At 42.3% G+C, this 21,340-nt stretch overlaps 1 protein-coding gene across 2 annotated transcripts in view; it reads left to right on the top strand.

Annotated features, from left to right (window-relative positions):
- Positions 1 to 21,340, top strand: part of SLC9A3 (solute carrier family 9 member A3) — a 192,121-nt gene that overhangs the window by 153,558 nt on the left and 17,223 nt on the right. For both annotated transcript variants that reach the window (XM_056520134.1, XM_056520135.1), the window contains exons 12-15: positions 8,948 to 9,077; positions 14,904 to 15,071; positions 16,497 to 16,557; positions 19,092 to 19,199. In XM_056520134.1, coding sequence (XP_056376109.1) covers positions 8,948 to 9,077; positions 14,904 to 15,071; positions 16,497 to 16,557; positions 19,092 to 19,199 — 467 coding nt within the window. The remainder of the gene's footprint in view (positions 1 to 8,947; positions 9,078 to 14,903; positions 15,072 to 16,496; positions 16,558 to 19,091; positions 19,200 to 21,340) is intronic.

The following is a 21,340-nucleotide window of genomic DNA, read 5'->3' as shown; positions in this document are numbered from 1 at the left end:
GTTTCCCTAAAGTTTTACATTTTTAAAAAGGGTAATAGCAGAAAATACCCCCCAAAATTTGAAGACCAATTTCTCCCGATTCAGAAAACACCCCATATGGGGGTGAAAAGTGCTCTGCTGGCGCACTACAGGTCTCAGAAGAGAAGGAGTCACATTTGGCTTTTTTGAAGTAAATTTTGCTCTGGGGACATGCCGCATTTAGGAAGCCCTTATGGTGCCAGGACAGCAAAAAAAAAAACACATGGCATACCATTTTGGAAACTAGACCCCTCGGGGAACGTAACAAGGGGTAAAGTGAACCTTAATACCCTACAGGTGTTTCACGACTTTTGCATATGTAAAAAAAAAAAAAAAAGTACCTAAAATGCTTGGTTTCCCAAAAAATTTAGATTTATACAAAGGCTTAAAGCAGAAAATACCCCCCAAAATTTGAAGCCCAATTTCTCCCGATTCAGAAAACACCCCATATGGGGGTGAAAAGTGCTCTGCTGGCGCACTACAGGTCTCAGAAGAGAAGGAGTCACATTTGGCTTTTTGAAAGCAAATTTTGCTCTGGGGGCATGCCGCATTTAGGAAGCCCCTATGGTGCCAGGACAGCAAAAAAAAAACACAAGGCATACCATTTTGGAAACTAGAGCCCTCGGGAATGTAACAAGGGGTTAAGTGAACCTTAATACCCCACAGGCGTTTCACGACTATTGCATATGTAAAAAAAAACAAAAACTTTTTTACCTAAAATGCTTCGTTTCCCAAAAATGTAACATTTTTAAAAAGGGTAAAAGCAGAAAATACCCCCCAAAATTTGTAACACAATTTCTCCCAAGTACGGCGATACCCCATATGTGACCCTTAACTGTTGCCTTGAAATACGACAGGGCTCCAAAGTGAGAGCGCCATGTGCATTTGAGGCCTAAATTAGGGATTTGCATAGGGGTGGACATAGGGGAATTCTACGCCAGTGATTCCCAAACAGGGTGCCTCCAGCTGTTGTTAAACTCCCAGCATGCCTGGACAGTCAACGGCTGTCCGACAATACTGGGAGTTGTTGTTTTGCAACAGCTGGAGGCTCTGTTTTGGAAACAGTGGCGTACCAGACGTTTTTCATTTTTATTGGGGAGGGGGGCTGTGTAGGGTTATGTGTATATGTAGTGTTTTTTACTTTTTATTTTATTTTTTGGTGTAGTGTAGTGTTTTTAGGGTACAGTCGCACGGGCGGGGGTTCACAGTGGTTTCTCGCTGGCAGTTTGAGCTGTTGCAGAAAATTAGCTGCAGCTCAAACTTGCAGCCAGATACTTACTGTAAGCCTCCGCCCATGTGAGTGTACCCTGTACATTCACATTGGGGGGGACATCCAGCTGTTGCAAAACTACAACTCCCAGCATGCGCTGACAGACTGTACATGCTGAGAGTTTTAGTTTTGCAACAGCTGTAGGCACACTGGTTATGTATCACTGAGTTTGTGACCTTACTCAGTGTTTCAAAACCAGTGTGCCTCCAGCTGTTGCAAAACTACAACTCCCAGCATGTACGGTGCATGGTGTAAGGTGACTGCTGGGAGTTGTAGTTTGCAACAGCTGGAGGCACACCGGTCGTGAAACACTGAGTTAGGTAAAAAAAAAATGGGTTTCACAACCAGTGTGCCTTCAGCTGTTGCAAAACTACAACTCTCAGCAGTCACCGACAGCCAGCGGGCATGCTGGGAGTTGTAGTTATGCAACCAGCAGATGCACCACTACAACTCCCAGCATGCACTTTAGCTGTTTGTGCAAGCTGGGAGTTGTAGTTATACAACAGCTGAAGGTACACTTTTCCATAGAAAAAATGTGCCTCCAGCTGTTGCAAAACCATAAGTCCCAGCATGCCCATAAGGGAATGCTGGGAGTTGTGGTGGTCTGCCTCCTGCTGTTGCATAACTACAGCTCCCAGCATGCCCTTTTTGCATGCTGGGAGCTGTTGCTAAGCAACAGCAGGAGGCTGTAACTCACCTCCTGCTGCTGCTCCATCGCAGGACTGTCCCTCGCCGCCGCCATCGCTCCTGGGGCCCCGATCCCAACATGGACGCCGGGGATCGTGGTCCCCAGCACCCGGGGTCTTCTTCCCGCACCCGCTCACGTCCTCCGGAAGAGGGGCGGAGCGGGTGCGGGAGTGACACCCGCAGCAGGCGCCCTGATTGGTCGGCCGGTAATCCGGCCGACGAATCACGGCGATCGTGAGGTGGCACCAGTGCCACCTCACCCCTGCAGGCTCTGGCTGTTCGGGGCCGTCAGAGCCTGCGTCCTTAAGAGGTTAAGGCAAAGTTAATGTCAAGGTTATAGCAACATGCAGTAAAAAATGGTAAATAATATCTTGTTCAAAAACACACTGCACTAGCAGATTGTGTATGTCTTTTTACATTGATAAAGTATAACATTTCCCATTTTGTTGATAGATGCCTGAGTGTTAAAATGCACATGGAGGTATCAGAAGAGCCAATGGCCTTTTCCGCGCTTTCAAAACATGTTCCCTTTTTTGGGATTAGCAACATATTTTAAGGTTGGCAAGTGATGAGGAATGGCTTTTTCTAATAATAACAGGATTGGTGTTCAAAAATAGTAAAGTAGAAATAGCTTTTGTACAAAAAAAAAAAGATTATAACTTTTTTGGGGATCATGGGTTGTGTATGTGTAGTCCTGACTGGTAGTAGCAGCAGCAGCAGCAAAAGTGGTGGACTGGTGCTTGTAGCCAGTGGACATCAGGCTGTGGTGGACTGGTTGTAGTTGTACTAGCTAGTGGACAGCAAGCAGTGGTGAACTAGTTGTTAGGACAGCAGGTGGTGGATCCTCAGGGCCTGTGTGGAAGGAGACTTGAGCCGTGCCAGGGAGCGGAGTCTAAGGTGCCACTGGTTTTCACCAAAGCCCGGCGCAAAGCGGGATGGTCTTGCTGCGCCAGGTGGAACCTAGGTCGCTACCCCTGGCACGACTCGTCCACACAGGTACCTGGAGGGTGACGTGGCTCAGACAGAGGCAGGCAGGACGTGGCGGGCAAAATGTGACTGGCAATGCAGAAGGACAAGGCAGGAACACTGAACAGGTACACAGACTCTGGAACAGGACTAGACTCAGGCTAGGACAAACAAAGACTGAGACAGACAACCTAGATTCGGCCCAGGGAGCAGGGAGGAACAGATACATATGGACCAGGGGACAGGTGCAAACACTTAGACTAATTGGGTACTGGTCCTTTAAGAAACAGAGCTCTGGCGCGCACGCACCCAATGGGCCAGAGGCACATACGCCAGAGCTGCCGGGACATCAGGGAGCAAGGACACAGGAAGGTGAGCGACCAGCTGAGACTCGCATGCGGGCGCGTCCCACACTGCGAATCTCAGCCCCGCCGACAGCTGGGACAGAAAGTGCTCATGGCCAGTGAGTCCAGCCGGAGGATAACTGTAACACTAGTGTTAGTTTTAGTAGCCAGCGGACAGCAGGCAGTGCTGGACTGGTGGGAGATGTAGTATTCATTAGAAAAGAAAATAGGAATTGGTGGACTGGTGGGAGTTGTGGAAGCTATCGGACAAGACCAAGTGGTAGTAACTAGCAGACAGGGTAGCAGGTAGAGGCGGACTGGTGACAGTTGTAGGAGCCAATAGGCAGTGGTGGACTGTTGGGAGTTGTGGTAGCCAGAGGACAGGACAACAGGCAGTGGTAGACTGGGGGGAGTACTATCCAATTAGTGGCATCTGGCACAGTGTCTGATTCCTTTTTACAAACATGAGTTTTTCCATGTTGCTGGCAGACAATCTTTTTTCGCTTAGGGGTTTAGATAACATCTGCAGCGCTGAACATTCTTTCTGATGCTAAAATAATGGGTGGAAAAGACAGAACACCCATGGCAACAAGACAACTACACAAGTTCTGGCTAATGGTCTAATCTGGTGACCCAGAAGTCCATGGAGTCTGAGCTCATGGTGTCTGTCAGAAAAATGGCCCTGCTTTAGGGATGCATAAACCTGTTGTTCAGGTTGTGGTGATGATTCATGTCAGGTTGTGGTCCCATATGAATAAGCACAGACAAATACTTTAAAAGGTTTCTTACAATAAAGTGTGTCCAAACACATAACATTAAAACATAAAGGTGAATTGGATTGTGTTACACTACTAGTTGTAGAAACGATTCCAGGAAATCTTCCTAATAGATTTCAAAGGTTAATAAATAGGGTGTCCTACTCGATTTTTAGGTTAAACATAGGTTAGCATAATATGTGTATGTTTAATGTCAGCCAACAATGTTTAATTGTGTACATGACAATACCATATGTAAAGAAATAGTATTCAATAGAATAAACACACTTTAGCTTCACAGTTTCCTAGGGTGGATTGTCAGGTACATAACCCCTTAAAGGGGTATTCCAGGAATTTTATATATATATAAAAGTTAAACAGATTTGTAAATTACTTCTATTAAAAAATCTTAATCCTTTCAGTACTTATGAGCTTCTGAAGTTAAGGTTTTTCTTTTATGTCTAAATCCTCTCTGATGACACCTGTCTCGGGAAACGCCCAGTTTTGAAGAGATTTGCTATGGGGATTTGCTTCTAAACTGGGTGTTTCCCGAGACAGGTGTCATCAGAGAGAATTTAGAAAGAAAAGAACAACCTTAACTTCAGAAGCTCATAAGTACTGAAAGGATTAAGATTTTTTTAATAGAAGTAATTTACAAATCTGTTTAACTTTCTGGAGCCAGTTGATATATAAAATAAAGTTTTTTCCTGGAATACCCCTTTAAGGACTCAGCCCATTTGGACCTTAAGGACTCAGACAATTTAATTTTAACGTTTTCGTTTTTTCCTCCTCCCCTTCAAAAAATCATAACTCTTTTATATTTTCATCCACAGACTAGTATGAGGGCTTTTTTTTTGCGCGACCAGTTGTTCATTGTAATGCCATCACTCACTTTACCATAAAATGTATGGCGCAACCAAAAAAATACTATTTGTGTGGGGAAATTAAAAAGAAAACCGCAATTTTGCAAATTTTGGAAGGTTTTGTTTTCACGCCGTACAATTTATGGTAAAAATGACATGTGTTTTTTATTCTCTGGGTCAATATGATTAAAATGATACCCATGATTATACACTTTTCTATTACTGTTGCGCTTAAAAAAAATCGCAAACTTTTTACAAATTTTTTTATTTTTCCGTATAAGCGGCGGTATGAGGGCTCATTTTTTGCGCTGTGATCTGTACTTTTTATTAATACCATATTTGCTTATACAAAACTTTTATTACATTTTTATAAATTTTTTTGGGAATAAAATGTTATAAAAAAGCAGCTATTTTGGACTTTTTTTTTTATTTACCTTCACGCTGTTCACCGTACGGGATCATTTACATTTTATTTTAATAGTTCCGATATTTATGCACGCGGCGACACCAAATATGTATATAAAATAATTTTTTTACACTTTTTGGGGGTAAAATAGGGAAAATGGGACAATTGACGTTTTTATTGGGGATGGGGGGTTTTCACATTTTTTTTACTTTCTTTTTTTTACTTTTTTTACTTTTATTTTTACACTTTAATAGTCCCCATAGGGGACTATTTAAAGCAATCACTCGATTGGTAATCCTGTTCAGTGCTATGTATAGGACATAGCACTGATCAGGGTTATTGGTCATCTTCTGCTCTAGTCTGCGGGAAGGCAGATCAGAGCAGAAGACTCCCGGAAGGCAGCGGAGCCAGGTGAGGGGACCTCCGTCTGCTGTGCAGGATGATCGGATCGGCGCGGCAGCTCTGCGGGCGATCCGATCATCCTGTTAAGTGACCGCGATGCTGCAGATGCCGTGATCGGTATTGATCAAGGCATCTGAGGGGTTAATGGCGGACATCCGCGGGATCGCAGGTGTACGCCATTACCGGTGGGTCCCTGGCTGCGATCCACAGCCGGGACCTGCCGCGCATGATGCCGGCATTGCTCCGATGCCTGCGGTTATGCTCAGGACGTAAATGTACGTCCTGGTGTGTTAAGTACCACGTCACCAGGACGTACATTTACGTCCTGTGTCGTTAAAGGGGTACTCCGGTGGAAAACAATTATTATTTATTTATTTTTTTCAAATCAACTGGTGCCAGAAAGTTAAACAGATTTGTAAATTACTTCTATTTAAGAATCTTCATCCTTCCAGTACTTATCAGCTGCTGTATGCTCCACAGGAAGTATTTCTTTCTGGAATCCTTTTCTGTCTGACCACAGTGCTCTCTGCTGACACCTTTGTCCATTTCAGGAACAGTCCAGAGTACAAGCAAATCCCCATAGCAAACCTGCTCTAGACAGTACCTGATTTAGACAGAGGTGTTAGCAGAGAGCACTGTGGTCAGACTGAAAAGAACTCCAGAAAGTAATACAACTTCCTGTGGAGCATACAGTAGCTTATAAGTACTGTAAAGATTAAGATTTTTAAATCAAATTTACAAATCTGTTTAACTTTGTGGAACCAGTTGATTTAAAAAAAAATTGTTTTCCACTGGAGTACCTCAACACTCCATTTTACTCAGAAAACCAGAAAAAGGGACAAATTTAAAAGTTTTCTCACATAAAATGTGGATTTGTGCTCTGGAAAACCTGACAGCTCAGAGCAGTTGTAAAAAAAAAAGCAAAACATAGGGAAAAATTAGTAAATACCATGGAAAAATACATGTCGGGGAAAAAAACAACAAAGAAATCAGGGCAATTGTGTAGAAATTGAAATCAAAAGATATTGGCCCTGATTTACTAACAGTGGAGAGTAGATTTCTTTGTGTTTTTTTTCCCTAACAGGTATTTTTTCATGGTATACATGAATTTTTCCCTATGTTTTTCTTTTGTTTTACAATTGTTCTGAGCTGTTGGGTTTTTCAGTGCTCAAATCCACCACATTTTATGTGGGAACATTAGTAAATATGTTAAGATTTTTCTAAACGTTTGACGATATGCCCCTTTTTTGGCACACACACCCTTTTTGGGTTTTTTGAGTAAAACGGATAGTTGGTAAGTTTTTTGGGGACTTTTTGGTTGCACTCTCTGATACACAAAGCGTGAGACACTATTTGGGCACAAAACCATAGAAAAAACTGTTGTGATCACATTAATAAATGACCCCCATTGTATATGTGTCTGTGTCCTTTTGATGAACCCATTGGCCCTGTTAACATGACTGCATAGTAAGACAACATGGATACCATGATTTTTTGGTCATCAGGCTTAGTGATTCATTTTTTGGGCCTACAATTAGCACAACAAGTCCCACTTGCTCAAAAAAATAAAGGGAATACTAAGGGAAGATAACACATCCTAGATCTGAATGAATGAACTAATCGTATGAAATAGTTTAGTCTTTACATAGTTTTTATCAACCCATGGAGGTCTGGATATGGAGTCACACTCAAAATCAAAGTGGAAAACCCCACTACAGGCTGATCCAACTTTGATGTAATGTCCTTAAAACAAGTGAAAATGAGCCTCAGTAGTGTGTGTGGCCTCCACATGCCCGTATGACCTCCCTACAATGCCTTGGCATGCTCCTGATGAGGTGGCAGATGGTCTCCTAAGGGATGTCCCCCCAGACCTGGACTAAAGCATCCGCCAACTCCTGGACAGTCTGTGGTGCAACGTGGCATTGGTGGATGGAGCAAGACATGATGTCCCAGAAGGGCTGAATCGGATTCAGGTCTGGGGAACGCACGGGCCAGTCGATTGCATCAATGCCTTCCTTTTGCAGGAACTGCTGACACACTCCAGCCACATGAGGTCTAGCATTGTCTTGCATTCGGAGGAACCCAGGGCCAACCGCACCAGCATATGGTCTCACAAGGGGTCTGAAGATCTCATGTCGGTACCTAATGGCAGTCAGCCTACCTCTGGCAAGCACATGTTCGGCCCCCCCAAAGAAATGCCACCCCAAACCATTGCTGACCCACTGCGAAACCAGTCATGCTGGAGGATGTTGCAGGCAGCAGAACGTTCTCCACGGCATCTCCAGACTCTGTCACGTCTGTCACATGTGCTCAGTGTGAACCTGCTTTCATCTTTGAAGAGCACAGGGCGCCAAACATCCTGCACGGTGTTGGGCTGTAAGCTCAACCTCCACCTGTGGACGTCAGGCCCTCATACCTCCCTCATGGAGGCTGTTTCTGACCGTTTGAGTGGACAAATGCACATTTGTGGCCTGCTGGAGGTCATTTTGCAGGGCTCTAGCAGTGCTCCTCCTGCTCCTCCTTGCACAAAGGCAGAGGTAGCGGTCCTGCTGCTGGGTTGTTGCCCTCCTACAGCCTCCTCCACGTCTCCTGATGTACTGGCCTGTCTCCTGGTAGCGCCTCCATGCTCTGGACACAACGCTGACAGACACAGCAAACCTTCTTGCCACAGCTTGCATTGATGTGCCATCCTGGATGAGCTGCACTAATAGTGACTCAAATGAAAGATTTGACTCCATCCTATTTGACTCCATTTCCTATTCTGACACACCCCCTCCATGCATCTCTATGGGAGAGCTGGAGATACTTGAACGCTGTATAGAGATGCTTTGTGCAGTGGTCATCACAGCTCTGTGTATGTGGAGAGCCAAGGTGCCGGGCAGGAGATTGCGAGGAGTTTCAGCAGTCAGACCCCCACAATCAGACTCTTATCCCCTATCCTGTGGATAGGGGATAAGTTGTTCAGGACCGGAGTTCCCCTTTAAGGATTTTGGTGCTAAAATCTTCCCCACTGACTTTTTAAAAGTTTTAAATATCAGCAAAATCCTCACCAAATCTGCCGCATAGTTTGGTGTGGAGCAAACTTTTGCTGTAGAAACTCTGTTGCATTTCTACAGTATATGGCCATATCCTAAGTTTAATAACTATGTCATTACTTCATACATGTTCCAACACTAAAGTATTTTGATAAACTTTACACACATGGATCTATTTTGAGTGCATATTTTCTGTTTCAGAAGAGAAAATGTCAGTGCAGTTTGCCTAGACATGCAGGCTCTGGAGCAAAGGCGGAAAAGTATTAGAGATTTGGAAGATATTTTAAGTCATCATACTCTGCAGCAATATCTATATAAACCAAGACGGCAGGTAAGTTAATGACTATCGTATATTTGTTGAGTATTCGATAAAAATGAATGCAGCCAGTGTCTAGATGTTGTATCTGCCACAATTTTGTGCCTATGTATATTAGCAGACACAAATAGAGATGAGCAAACTTACAGTAAATTCGATTCGTCACAAACTTCTCGGCTCGGCAGTTGATGACTTATCCTGCGTAAATTAGTTCAGCCTTCAGGTGCTCCGGTGGGCTGGAAAAGGTGGATACATTCCTAGGAAAGAGTCTCCTAGGACTGTATCCACCTTTTCCAGCCCATCGGAGCACCTGAAAGCTGAATTATTTATGCAGGAAAAGTCATCAACTGCCGAGCCGAGAAGTTCGTGACGAATCAAATTTACTGTAAGTTCGCTCATCTCTAGACACAACAATAATTACAGTCCATAATTACAATGCCTATTACCATTGCCAGCTTTAATGGTACAGTCAGTTTTGCACAGCATTATGTCTGCCTTATAGAAGTCTGCAGATTATTTCATTACAGCATGCAATATTGTGTGCGCCAGTAAGGCCCATTAAGATATACTTGTTTTGCTGGAACTTGAAAGCGCAGTTTTCAGTACTCTTGGAAATGGATTTGGTGTGAGTGTCTTTTGCTATTTATCAGTATGCCATTCTGCCATATCCAGAGCTACTTAAAGCTCCATTAAAAAATCAATGAAAAACTTCTAATTAATTTTTTTAGTAAATTAATCTTAAATTATATTGTAGCTTCTGCATTGGCCTTTTTAAAAAGACATCTGTCAATTGACAGCAACCCCCCCTAAACCCCCCCCCCCATAGACATGAATGGAGGGGGCGTGGCCAAACCCAGCATTCTGAACATCACGTTCAGAACACCTAGTGCGTGCATGGTGACCATGGGGGGTCCCAGAGGCTGGACCCCCCTGATCAGACATCTTATCCCCTATACGTTGGATAGATGTAAAGGGTCTAATATTCATGCAAAATTGAACTTTTTGTTTTTTAATAAAATCTCTTAAAATTCTGTTTTTACTGTTGCAGAAAAAAAGGAGAAAGAGGCTGCAACATAAAAAATAGGAAAAAGTAAAAGGGTCTAAAAAAAAACTTTACAAATACATTGTAAATAATCAACTTTAGCTTTTTGGAACAAAAACTTAAAGGGGTACTCAACTGGGCAGCATTGGGAACATGTAGTTCCGAACGCTGTATGCGCTGCGGGGATCGGCCACACCTCCTTGTGACACCACGCCCCCTCAATGCAAGTCTATAGACTTGCATTGAGGTGGTGTGGCGTAACATCATGGGGGGCGTGGACAATGCCCGCAGCACACGCACAGCGTTAGGAACTAAATGTTCCGAACGTTGGCCAGTGGAGTACGCCTTTAAGCTTTATAATACCATCCATGGGAGACAAATTCTTCAGGGAGATAATGTTTTAATTACAATTGCCCAGCAACAAGAATTTAATACTTTTAGCACGCTTCAAGAAAAACACTCAGAAAATAGGGCCACTCATTCTTGATTATATAATAAATACTTATCCCAGTTAGATGGATGACATCAATATGTTATCCTATTTTACCATTACAAGCCTCCTTGTTCTGTGAAATTACTGATTATCAATCCTCATTTTGAAATAAAAAAAATAAAATATTCTCAGGATCTGTTGGGTTTCAAAAAGTCAGATTCCCACTGATCATAATGTAATATTATATACCATCTATTTGTCATGAGTTTATTAAATAGTACCTGTCATGATCTTGTTAAATTTTATAATCCTCCCAGTTCACTGCCCCCAACTATTTTTTTAGTTTTCTACCTTCATATTGCTCTGTATTTGCTCTGTATTTTCAGATTCACAGACTAGGAAGGGGCATTACCCAGCAGGTGTGACATCATCTGAAGCCATACAGGGGAGAACTTCCTCCTCACTCTGCTACACACAGCCCAGAGCAGTTTAGTGTGAGATGAGCTATGATTGGATAAGTCTGCACACACACCCCTCAGCATTTCCTGCTTTTGGACTTCTGCCAGGCCAGCAGGAGTCCAAAGCCTGTGCAAGAGATAAATGGAAATGTGCTCTGAAAAAGTAGGGAGATACCTAAGGACAGCTTTTTTAAACATAAATAAAACATATAAAACTTAATTAAAAAAAATAACGTACATTAGAAAGATTATTTATTAAACATACGGAGTACGATAGCAAAAATTAGTTTTAATGAGAGTGCCCATTTAAGTTTTTGACAAGTTCTGCTTTGTCAAGCCCAGTACAATTTAGAATAGGCAGAGCTTGTCTCTATCGTGCAGGCACTATTACTGTGCCTATATGATCAAACAACAAGATTCTTACAAGACATAACTGGAATGCTGCTGCAACTGCTTGGAACGGACATGAGTCTATTTTCAGAAGTAAACTATATTAGGGGCATATAGATAGGACTTGGGAGTCAAGCCTTCCTCTTAGAAGCTGACAGCTGCCATCATTAGCCAGTATGGAGTGATCTCCAATGTAGGCTATTTAAGAGTACATTCATATGCGCATAAAACAAGTCTTTTTGGATGCTGAAAATCCCACTCCTGTTGATTTAAAGCAAGCATATTGAAATGTTATGTTTCAAAAGGAGATCCACAGCACTTCACATGAGGGCATCTGTGCACATGTGAACATACCCTTACTGTTTAAATGTCAATGTCAAAGGTTTACACAACCGTAAATCCATTGTCATGGCAGCCTATTGCTTTTATTGTTTTACTCCAAGGAGAACGGTGTAAAACAAACCCACAAACCCCCACCTAATTAGCAAAATTGCGGTTTAAATTTTTATATACTATTTGAATAATTTTTTATGTTTTATGCAGGGCTGTGGAGTCAGTAGATAAATGATCCGACTCCGACGTTTTCTGTACTTCCGACTCCCCAACTCCGACTCCTCTGTATTAATATGTGATTGTATTTTATACATTCCTTGAAGGAAAGAAAGGCAACATACATGTCATTACCACACTACTACTGGCTGGGAAGCCAACTGTACTGTACTGTACTGTATTGAACAGTTTGTGTGCTGATCTGCTGCTTAAGATAGGGCAGTGGGAGGATCCAGGAAGGGGCATTTATTATAAAACATAGTTACATAGTTAGTATGGTTGAAAAAAGACATACATCCATCAAGTTCAACCAGGGAATTGAAGGGAATGGTGTAAGGGGATAAGGGGAAGGGATGTTGTTTTATAATTCTGCATAAGCATCAATGTTATTTTGTTGCAGGAATGTATCTAACCCTGTTTTAAAGCTATTAATTGTTCCTGCTGTGACCAGTTCCTGAGGTAGACTGTTCCATAAATTCACAGTTCTCACGGTAAAGAAGGCGTCTCACCCCTTTAGACTAAACCTTTTCTTTTCCAGACGGAGGGAGTGCCCCCTCGTCCTTTGGGGGGGGGGGGGGTTAACGTGGAACAGTTTTTCTCCATATTTTTTGTATGGGCCATTTATATGCGGTGGTCCCTCAACATACGATGGTAATTCGTTCCAAACGAGCCATCGTTTGTCGAATCCATCGTATGTTGAGGGATTCGTGCAATGTAAAGTATAGGAAGCTGTACTCACCTGTCCCCGCCGCTCGAGATGGTGTCCCCGGGCCTCCACTGGGCTCTCCGCTGTCTTCTCCGGTCCTCTGCTGTCTTCTCCGGTCCTCTGCTGTCTTCTCCAGTCCTCTGCTGTCTTCTCCAGTCCTCTGCTTTCTTCCGCAAGGCCCTACTGGGCCTGTGTAGCGACGTCATTACGTGGTTGCGTACGCCATTCCTATTGGATGACGTGCGCAGCAGCGTATTGACGTCATCGGAGAGGGCCGAGAAGACACCGGAAGACCAGCGCTGGACCCGGAGGGCACCCCGGAGCATCGTGGAGGGGTAAGTAATACTTACCGCACCACACGGGGAACATTAAGCTGCTATCCGGCAGCAGCTTAAGCATTTGGCGCTGCCGGATAGCACTTAATGCGATGGCCCCGACATAAAAAAGCATCGTATGTCGATGCTGACATCGACATGCGATGGCCTCTGAGAGGCCATCGTATGTCAATTTCATCATATGTCGGGGCCATCGTAGGTCGGGGGGGGTCACTGTACTTATATACATTTATCATATCCCCCCTTAGACGTCTCTTCTCAAGACTAAACAATTGTAACTCCTTTAATTGTTCCTCGTAGCTAAAATATTCCATGCCCCATATTAGCTTAGTCGCACGTCTCTGCACCCTTTCCAGCTCCACAGTGTCCCTTTTATGAACAGGCGACCAAAACTGAACAGTATATTCAAGGTGAGGCCTTGAGTCCATGCCTCTTTTGATACATGACAATATCCTGCTGGCCTTGGAAGCAGTAGCCTGACAATGCATGCTATTCTGAAGTCTGTGATCTACAAGTACACCCAGATCCTTCTCTACCAGTGACTCTGCCAGTTTTATCCCCCCTAAGACATATGACGCATGCATGTTATTTGTACCCAGATGCATAATTTTACATTTATCCACACTGAACCTCATTTGCCAAGTGGATGCCCAGACACTTAGTCTATCCAAGTCATCTTGTAACCTATACACATCCTCTATAGACTGTACTGTGCTACAAAGCTTGGTGTCATCTGCAAAGATAGAATGATTTCCCTAGTAGAATCCCATAGTCATGTTTAAAGTTTAAAGGGGTACTCCGCCCCTAGACATCTTATCTCCTATCCAAACGATAGGGGATAAGATGTCAGATCGCCGGGATCGCCGCTGCGGCACCACGCTTTCATTACTACACAGAGCGAGTTCGCTCTGTGCGTAATGACGGGTGATACAGGGGACAGAGCAGCGTGATGCAATGGCTCCGCCCCTCGTGACATCACGGCCTGCCCCCTTAATGCAAGTCTATGGCAGGGGGCGTGACGACCGCCACACCCCCTCCCATAGACTTGTATTGAGGGGGCTGGCCGTGACATCACGGGGGGCAGAGCCGTGACGTAACGATGTTCCGGCTCCTGTATTGCCCGTCATTGCGCACAGAGCGAACTCGCTCTGTGCAGTAATGATAGCGCGGTGCCGCAGCGGCAATCCCGGGGGTCCCCAGCAGCGGGACCCCAGCGATCTGACATCTTATCCCCTATCCTTTGGATAGGGGATAAGATATCTAGGGGCGGAGTACCCCTTTAAGTTAACAATCGAGTTTACAAGTTTGTATAGCCTTAGCTGAATAGCAGTAGTTTTTCCAATGGTTTACAGCTTCAGTCTTGAACTATTGACCCTCCATTCCCTTCACTTATACAAGTGTCTCTAGTCCTGCAAAAAACATATTTACTTAATCCCTTATCAGTGAGAGGCTAGGTTACCCATGGGTTCCCTGTAACAGCAGAACACAACACTATGGAAAGTATTGCCACTCTAATTGTGCGTTGTGTGCCAAATAGTAAAGCACATAAAAAGCATGCTTCTTCACGGTCACTTACGTTTTGCGGTTACATGAGGCACTGCATGCAGTGGTCTTTATTCTTAAAGTAGAGAAGTCATTAATTATAACTTTTTGTGAATTGGGACATTTAAACTTGCTTTTTTTTTTTTTTTTATTCCAATCTAAATTTAGTAGGAGTCAGAGTCGGTGCATTGTTTGCCGACACCGACTCCAGGTACCCAAAATTTCGTCTGAATCCGACTCCTCGTCTCCAACTCCACAGCCCTGGTTTTATGTTTATGTTTTATGTTCATACAACTGTTGAAATTGCCAGGCATGATAAAAACTATATGATAAAACTATATGAGTTTTACATACACGATTTTGATTTGTGTATTTCTTTTTGGCAGCAAAAACACCTCTACAGTCGTCATGAAGTCACAATAGATGAAGATGAGACACAAACAAAGGAGATATTTCAGAGAACGATGAAGAGGCGTTTAGAGTCCTTCAAATCAACTAAATTTGGTCGCAAACAAGCAAAACATATAAATAAGAACTACAAAAGAGGACAGAGAGTAAGTAAACATTATGTTAAACTCTAAAAGACATGGTGTACAGGTGTGCCCTGGTCGCAGTGTGGGTGAATGTGAAAGTGTGGTCATGAGTTAGGACTTACCGTACCACTTATGCACGGCATCCACGATGAAAGTTGATTGCAGCATCTGAAATAATTTGTGGTAAAAGGAGATTTATCTTTACAAAGTATAATTGGTCATGTGTAAAACAAGCCCTCATATGGCGCTGTAGGTGGAAAATGGAAACGCTCTTTTTGTTTTTTGTAATATAAAACAGATACAGCAAAAAAATAAAAATAAAAAAACAGGGAATTAGACAGTGGACAAGGATCTCCTGTGCCTCTAGGACTTAAAGGGGTACTCCAGTGGGAAACTTTTTATTTTTTTATTTTTATTAATGAACTGGTGCCAGAAAGTTAAACAGATTTGTAAATTACTTCTATTAAAAAAATCTTAATCCTTTTAGTACCTTTTAGCAGCTGTATGTATGCTAAAGAGGAAATTCTTTACTTTTTGAGTTTCTTTTTTGTGTTGTCCACAGTGCTCTCTGCTGACACCTCTGTCCATGTAAGGAACTGTCCAGAGTAGCATAGGTTTCTATGGGGATTTTCTCCTGCTCTGGACAGTTGCTGATACAGGCATCAGGTGTCAGCAGAGAGTACTGTGGACAACACAAAAAAGAAATTAAAAAAATTAAGATTTTCCTCTGTAGCAAACAGCTGCTAAATAGTACTGAAAGGATTACGATTTTAAGAAGTAATTTACAAATCTATTTAACTTTCTGGCAAAAAAGTTTTCCACCAGAGTACCCCTTTAAGGGTACAAAAATACAGAAACATACATGAAACATATAAGTATACACAACAACCCCACCCTTCCTCCCTACAAAAAGTCACTTATGATTGAGCGGATCAGTCGAACCCTGGCCACCAAAAAAAATTAAGTCAAAAGCAAAGATAGTATATAGGGAATGAATGAATGTGCATAGATGAATGGAGTGCAATCTGCTAGATGGATGAAACTCTCTAATTAGAGGGCCATCTCACAAGTCAGCATGCCCCCCTCCTAGAGAAATACCCCCTGTCACTGAAAACCTTGGGAGCTAAGAAGAGCACCTGCACAGAGATCCCACTAGTGCCTTAGTACCAAGTCGTACTAAGGGAGCCACCACCTAAGCGATGTCCTCGTCACTGACAAAGGCTACAATGCATGTTTCAGCATGGTTCAGATCAAATCAACAATGGCATTTGGTAGGATTTGAAAATCCTATACACATTATTCTGATGACGGGGACAGCTAGTTGCTTATAGGGTTTGTTCGTCCTTTACATCCTTTATTCTATGTATTTTACATTGCACACAAAAGCATTCACTTAACTGTATCTGTAACATGTTAAGGTATTTAACTGATACATTTTTTTTCTAGAGAAGCAGCAGTATAGCAATGCTACAGAATGGAAGTGTTCCTTACGAAAACAAAATACATGGTAAAAATGGGAAAAAAAGAATTTCAACCTTTTGTAATTATATTTCAAATGATTTATTTATTAGTTTGTTTATTTATTTATTTTTTTGTTATTTTTCAATTTATGGGAACGTGAAATGTCAAGATCTTTTCTTCCTTTTAAACTCTGGGAGATGCATAAACAGAGTCAACATGAATTACGCAAATTACGTATCTTCCCTGCTTTGACTGCTTTTCCCGATACCTCCCGCTTCTATGCCTTTAAATGGTTCAGATCATCAGATAAAAAATACATTTTTTAATTGATCATTTCATTTATTATGAATTTACTATGGTTAATCACACTGTTTAGAAAGCTGAATACAATTTGATTAGCCACATTGGCCTGATTGCTGATCACTTTAATAGAACCTGTCTGACAAAGTGAAGGAGGCCAAAAGATCTCAAAACAGCAAGACTGTTATCCAAAGAAATTCAGGAACATATGAGAATCAAAGTAATTGACATCTATCACTCTGGAAAGGGTTACAACGCCATTTTTCCCTCCAAAATAAATTAAATGATCACTTGAAAACTGTATTTTGTGTTTACTTGTATAACATAAATTTTTTTTGATTATCTGAAACATTTCTTATGAAGGGGAAGTCGTATATTTAACCTCTTAATTACGTAGGGTGTACCTATACGTCCTACGCCCGGTCCCGGTATTTAAAACGGCGTGACGCCGTGACCCAGCATCATACCAGGTCGGTCCCAGCGGCTAAAGATAGCCGAGACCCTGGGCTAATAGCGTGCTGCACCGATCGTTGTGCCACGTGCTATTAACCCTTTAGATGCGGTGATCAAAGATGATGAAAGTGAAAGCTTCCCGGCAGCTCAGTCGGGCTGATCGGGACTATTGCGATAAAATCGCCATGTCCCGATCAGCTAGCACGCGAGCGGAGGTCCCCCTACCTTGCTCCGTCGCATCCGATCGGCGTTTGATTGCTCCAAGCCTGAGATACAGGCTTGAGCAATCGACCGCCGATAACACTGATCAATGCCAAGCTATGGCTTTGCAGTGAACAGTGTAAAAGATCAGTGTGTGCAGAGTTATAGCCCGCTATGGGAGCTATAACACTGCAAAAAAAAGTGAAAAAAATAAGTTAATTAACCCCTTCCCAAATAAAAGTTTGAATCACTCCCCTTTTCCCATAAAAAAACTGTGTAAATAAAAATAAAAATAAACATATGTGGTATAACCGCATGCGGAAATGTCCAATTTATAAAAATATATCATTAATTAAACCGCACGGTCAATGGCGTACGCGGAAAAAAATTCCAATATCCAAAATAGGATATTTTTGGTCACTTTTTATATCATGAAAAAATGAATAAAAAGCGATCAAAAAGTCTGATCAATACAAAAATAGTATCGACAAAATATTTTGATTGCGGCGCAAAAAATTAGCCCTCATACCGGCCCATACGTGGAAAATTAAAAAAGTTATATTGGTCAGAAGATGAGAATTTTTAACATATACATTTTCGTGCATGTAATTATGATTTTTTTCAGAAGTACAACAAAATCAAACCTATATAAGTAGGGTATCATTTTAATTGTTTTGACCTAAAGAATAAAGATAAGGTGTCATTTTTACCGAAAAATGTACTGTGTAGAAACGGAAGCCCCCTACAAAATGTCATTTTTTCTTCAATTTTGTCGCACAATGAATTTTTTTTTTTACGTTTCGCCGTGGATTTTTTGGTAAAATGACTAATGTCACTGCAAAGTAGAATTCGGGGCACAAAAAATATGCCAACATATGGAATTTTATGTGCTAAATTGAAAGCGTTATGATTTTTAGAAGGTGATGAGGAAAAAATGAAAATGCAAAAATGGAAAAACCCTGCGTTCTTAAGGGGTTAAAGGAGAACTTCGATCCAGTGGATAGGGGATCATTTTTGAGTGCAACAAATATTCAAAAAATTATAAATAAGGAAAGGTGTTGTCAGTAGAGGGTTGTTTATGGAAAACTAGAGGGTTGTTTTAAAGGGGTACTCCAGCGCTAAGACATCTTATCCCCTATCCAAAGGATAGGGGATGAGATGCCTGATCGTGGGGGTCCCGCCGCTGGGGACCCCCATGATCTTCCATGCCGCACCCCATTAGAATCAGCTCCCGGAGCGTGCTCGCTCCGGGTCTGATTACTGGCAATCACGGGGACGGAGCATTGTGATGTCACGTCTCCACCCCCGTGTAATGTCACGCTCCGCCCCCTCAATGTAAGCCTATGGGAGGGGGCGTGACAGCTGTCATGTTATATGCAGACAGCTGTCATGATATATGCAGATATATGCAGATATTTTCTATTGAGATCACCAGCAACTGGTTTTCTGCAGCTGCTCCAGTAAAAAGGCATGTTATTCGCCAAAGTGATTCCCTGGGATAAAAAAAAGTTGCACTTTCTGGTGGTAAAAAAAAGATGACCTGGGCTTTTCTTTTACAGGACTTATGTATGTGTCTCTCCAACATTTTTAGTTTACAATATTATATTTCTTTTTTTTCTTTTACAGAAATGGATCTAGCTGTGGAGGATACTATGCAAAATGAACAGCTCGATGGCAGTATTACTTTTCTAACACATATAACAGAAAACAAAGGACTAACAAATACAGCATTTGGTAAGACAATAATATAAATATAGCGAGTTATATGTATATAATGTATACATCTTAGTTTTCTCCTTTCATTTTTTATTTGAGAATTGTAAAAAAAAAAAAACCTCTTTAGCTTAGTTTGATAATTAGCCAAAAATATAATTTCTAGGACATATACTAAAGTTTTACAGCATTGTTACATTAGCATAAGTAAGATCATGGATTTTAGGCCCCATTTACAGTTATTTTTACGTTTCCTTTGCGTGTCAGCAGTAGAGGTTTCTTCTCTTGGACAGAGTTGTACTGTAGTATGAATATATTACTTCTTTATCCAGCAGAGAAGAAATCATGCCATGCTCCATGTACAGCAAGCCAATTGGAATGCATTTAAGTCAATCTAAAAAAATGAAAACCTTCAATGTGCAGTACTTATTCTTTAGCTAAGGAAGTGACCACAGTGGTCCCTCAACATACGATGGTAATCCGTTCCAAACGGACCATCGTTTGTTGAAACCATCGTATGCTGAGGGATCCGTGCAATGTAGTATAGGACAGTGGTCTACAACCTGCGGACCTCCAGATGTTGCAAAACTACAACACGCAGCATGCTCGGACAGCCAACGGCTGTCCGGGCATGCTGGGAGTTGTAGTTTTGAAACATCTGGAGGTCCGCAGGTTGAAGACCACTGGTATTGGAGATTATACTCACGTGTCCCCGCCGCTCCGGACCGTCACCGCTCGTCACCGCTGCCCTGGATGTCGCCTTCCATCGCTGTCGCTGCGTCCCCGGGGTGTCCCCGGCGCTCCGGCAAGGCCTCTGCTTCCCCGGCATCCTCTGCTTCACCGCCATCACGTCGCAACGCACGCCGCTCCTATTGGATGACGGGACAGCGTGCGCAGCAACGTGATGACGACGATGGAGAGCGCCGACAATGCAGGGAATCCTGAAGAGGACGTGCCGGAGCCCAGAGGACAGGTAAGTGATCATCAGCGGACCACACGGGACACCGTAAACAGCTATCCGATGGCAGCTGAAGCAGTCAGCGCTGCCGGATAGTCGTTTATGAGATGGCCCCGACATACAAAAGCATCGTATGTTGATGCTGCCTTCAACATGCGATGGCCTCTGAGAGGACATCGTATGTTGAAATGATCGTATGTCGGGCCATCGTGGGTCGGGGGGGGGGGGGGGTCACTGTACTGTCTTTCATTAGGCAGTTTTGATTCTATTAGCCTAGAAACAAAGAACCACAGAATGTGTCGGCAGATAAGAACCATTTAGTCCATCTAGTCTGCCCAATAATCTGAATACTATGAATAGTCCCTGGCTCTATCTTATATGAAGGATAGCCTTATGCTTATCCCATGCATGTTTAAATTCCTTCACTGTATTTGCAGCGACCACTTCTGCAGGAAGGCTATTCCATGCATACACTACTCTCAGTAAAGTAATACTTCCTGATATTATTTTTGAACCTTTGCCCCTCTAGAAGTTTTGCATTATACCAAAAACCAAATGTGTCTTCTGTGTTATGTCACCTAAGCACACAGTTAAAGGAAACAACTTCTTGAAATGAAATGTGCCAATTATTGAGATTTCTTGTTATCTTCCTGTGAAAAAAGCAACAAAAATTCATTTAATTTAGAGGAAAAAGTAAATATAGTTCTATAGAGGGTTTTAAAAGTGGTCAGGGTACCTTAACCCCTTCATCACCCAGCAATTTTTTCCTCCTCACTTTTAAGACCCCTAAATTTATTAGGGCATATTTTTTGTGGGACAAGTTGTACTTTTCATTGGCGTATTTTATTTTATAATGAAGCAAGAAAAAAAAAAATATATGAAATGCCAAATTGAATGGAATTTGTGGGGCAATCATTTTTTTTTATAGTTCACAATACAGTGAAACTGACATGCAAAGTTCATTACATGGGTAAGTACATTCGAGAAAGGATCAGTCCAAACTAAGTAATCCTGTCACTGTTGACATATACCATGCTTCATACAACTTTTACAAATACTCTCCCAATCACTAGATTTTTCTGTGATTCATCTCTATTAACAGTCCTGGCTGTAAATATTGGCACCCCTGAAATTTTTCAAGAAAAGGAAGTATTTCTAACAGAAAAGGATTGCAGTAACATGTTTTGCTATACACAAGGTAATT

This window comes from Hyla sarda, chromosome 5 (genome assembly GCF_029499605.1).
Source record: "Hyla sarda isolate aHylSar1 chromosome 5, aHylSar1.hap1, whole genome shotgun sequence".
Lineage (NCBI taxonomy): Eukaryota > Metazoa > Chordata > Amphibia > Anura > Hylidae > Hyla > Hyla sarda.
The sequence above is the reverse complement of the archived record's forward strand: the minus strand, read 5'-3'. Positions and strand labels throughout refer to the sequence as shown.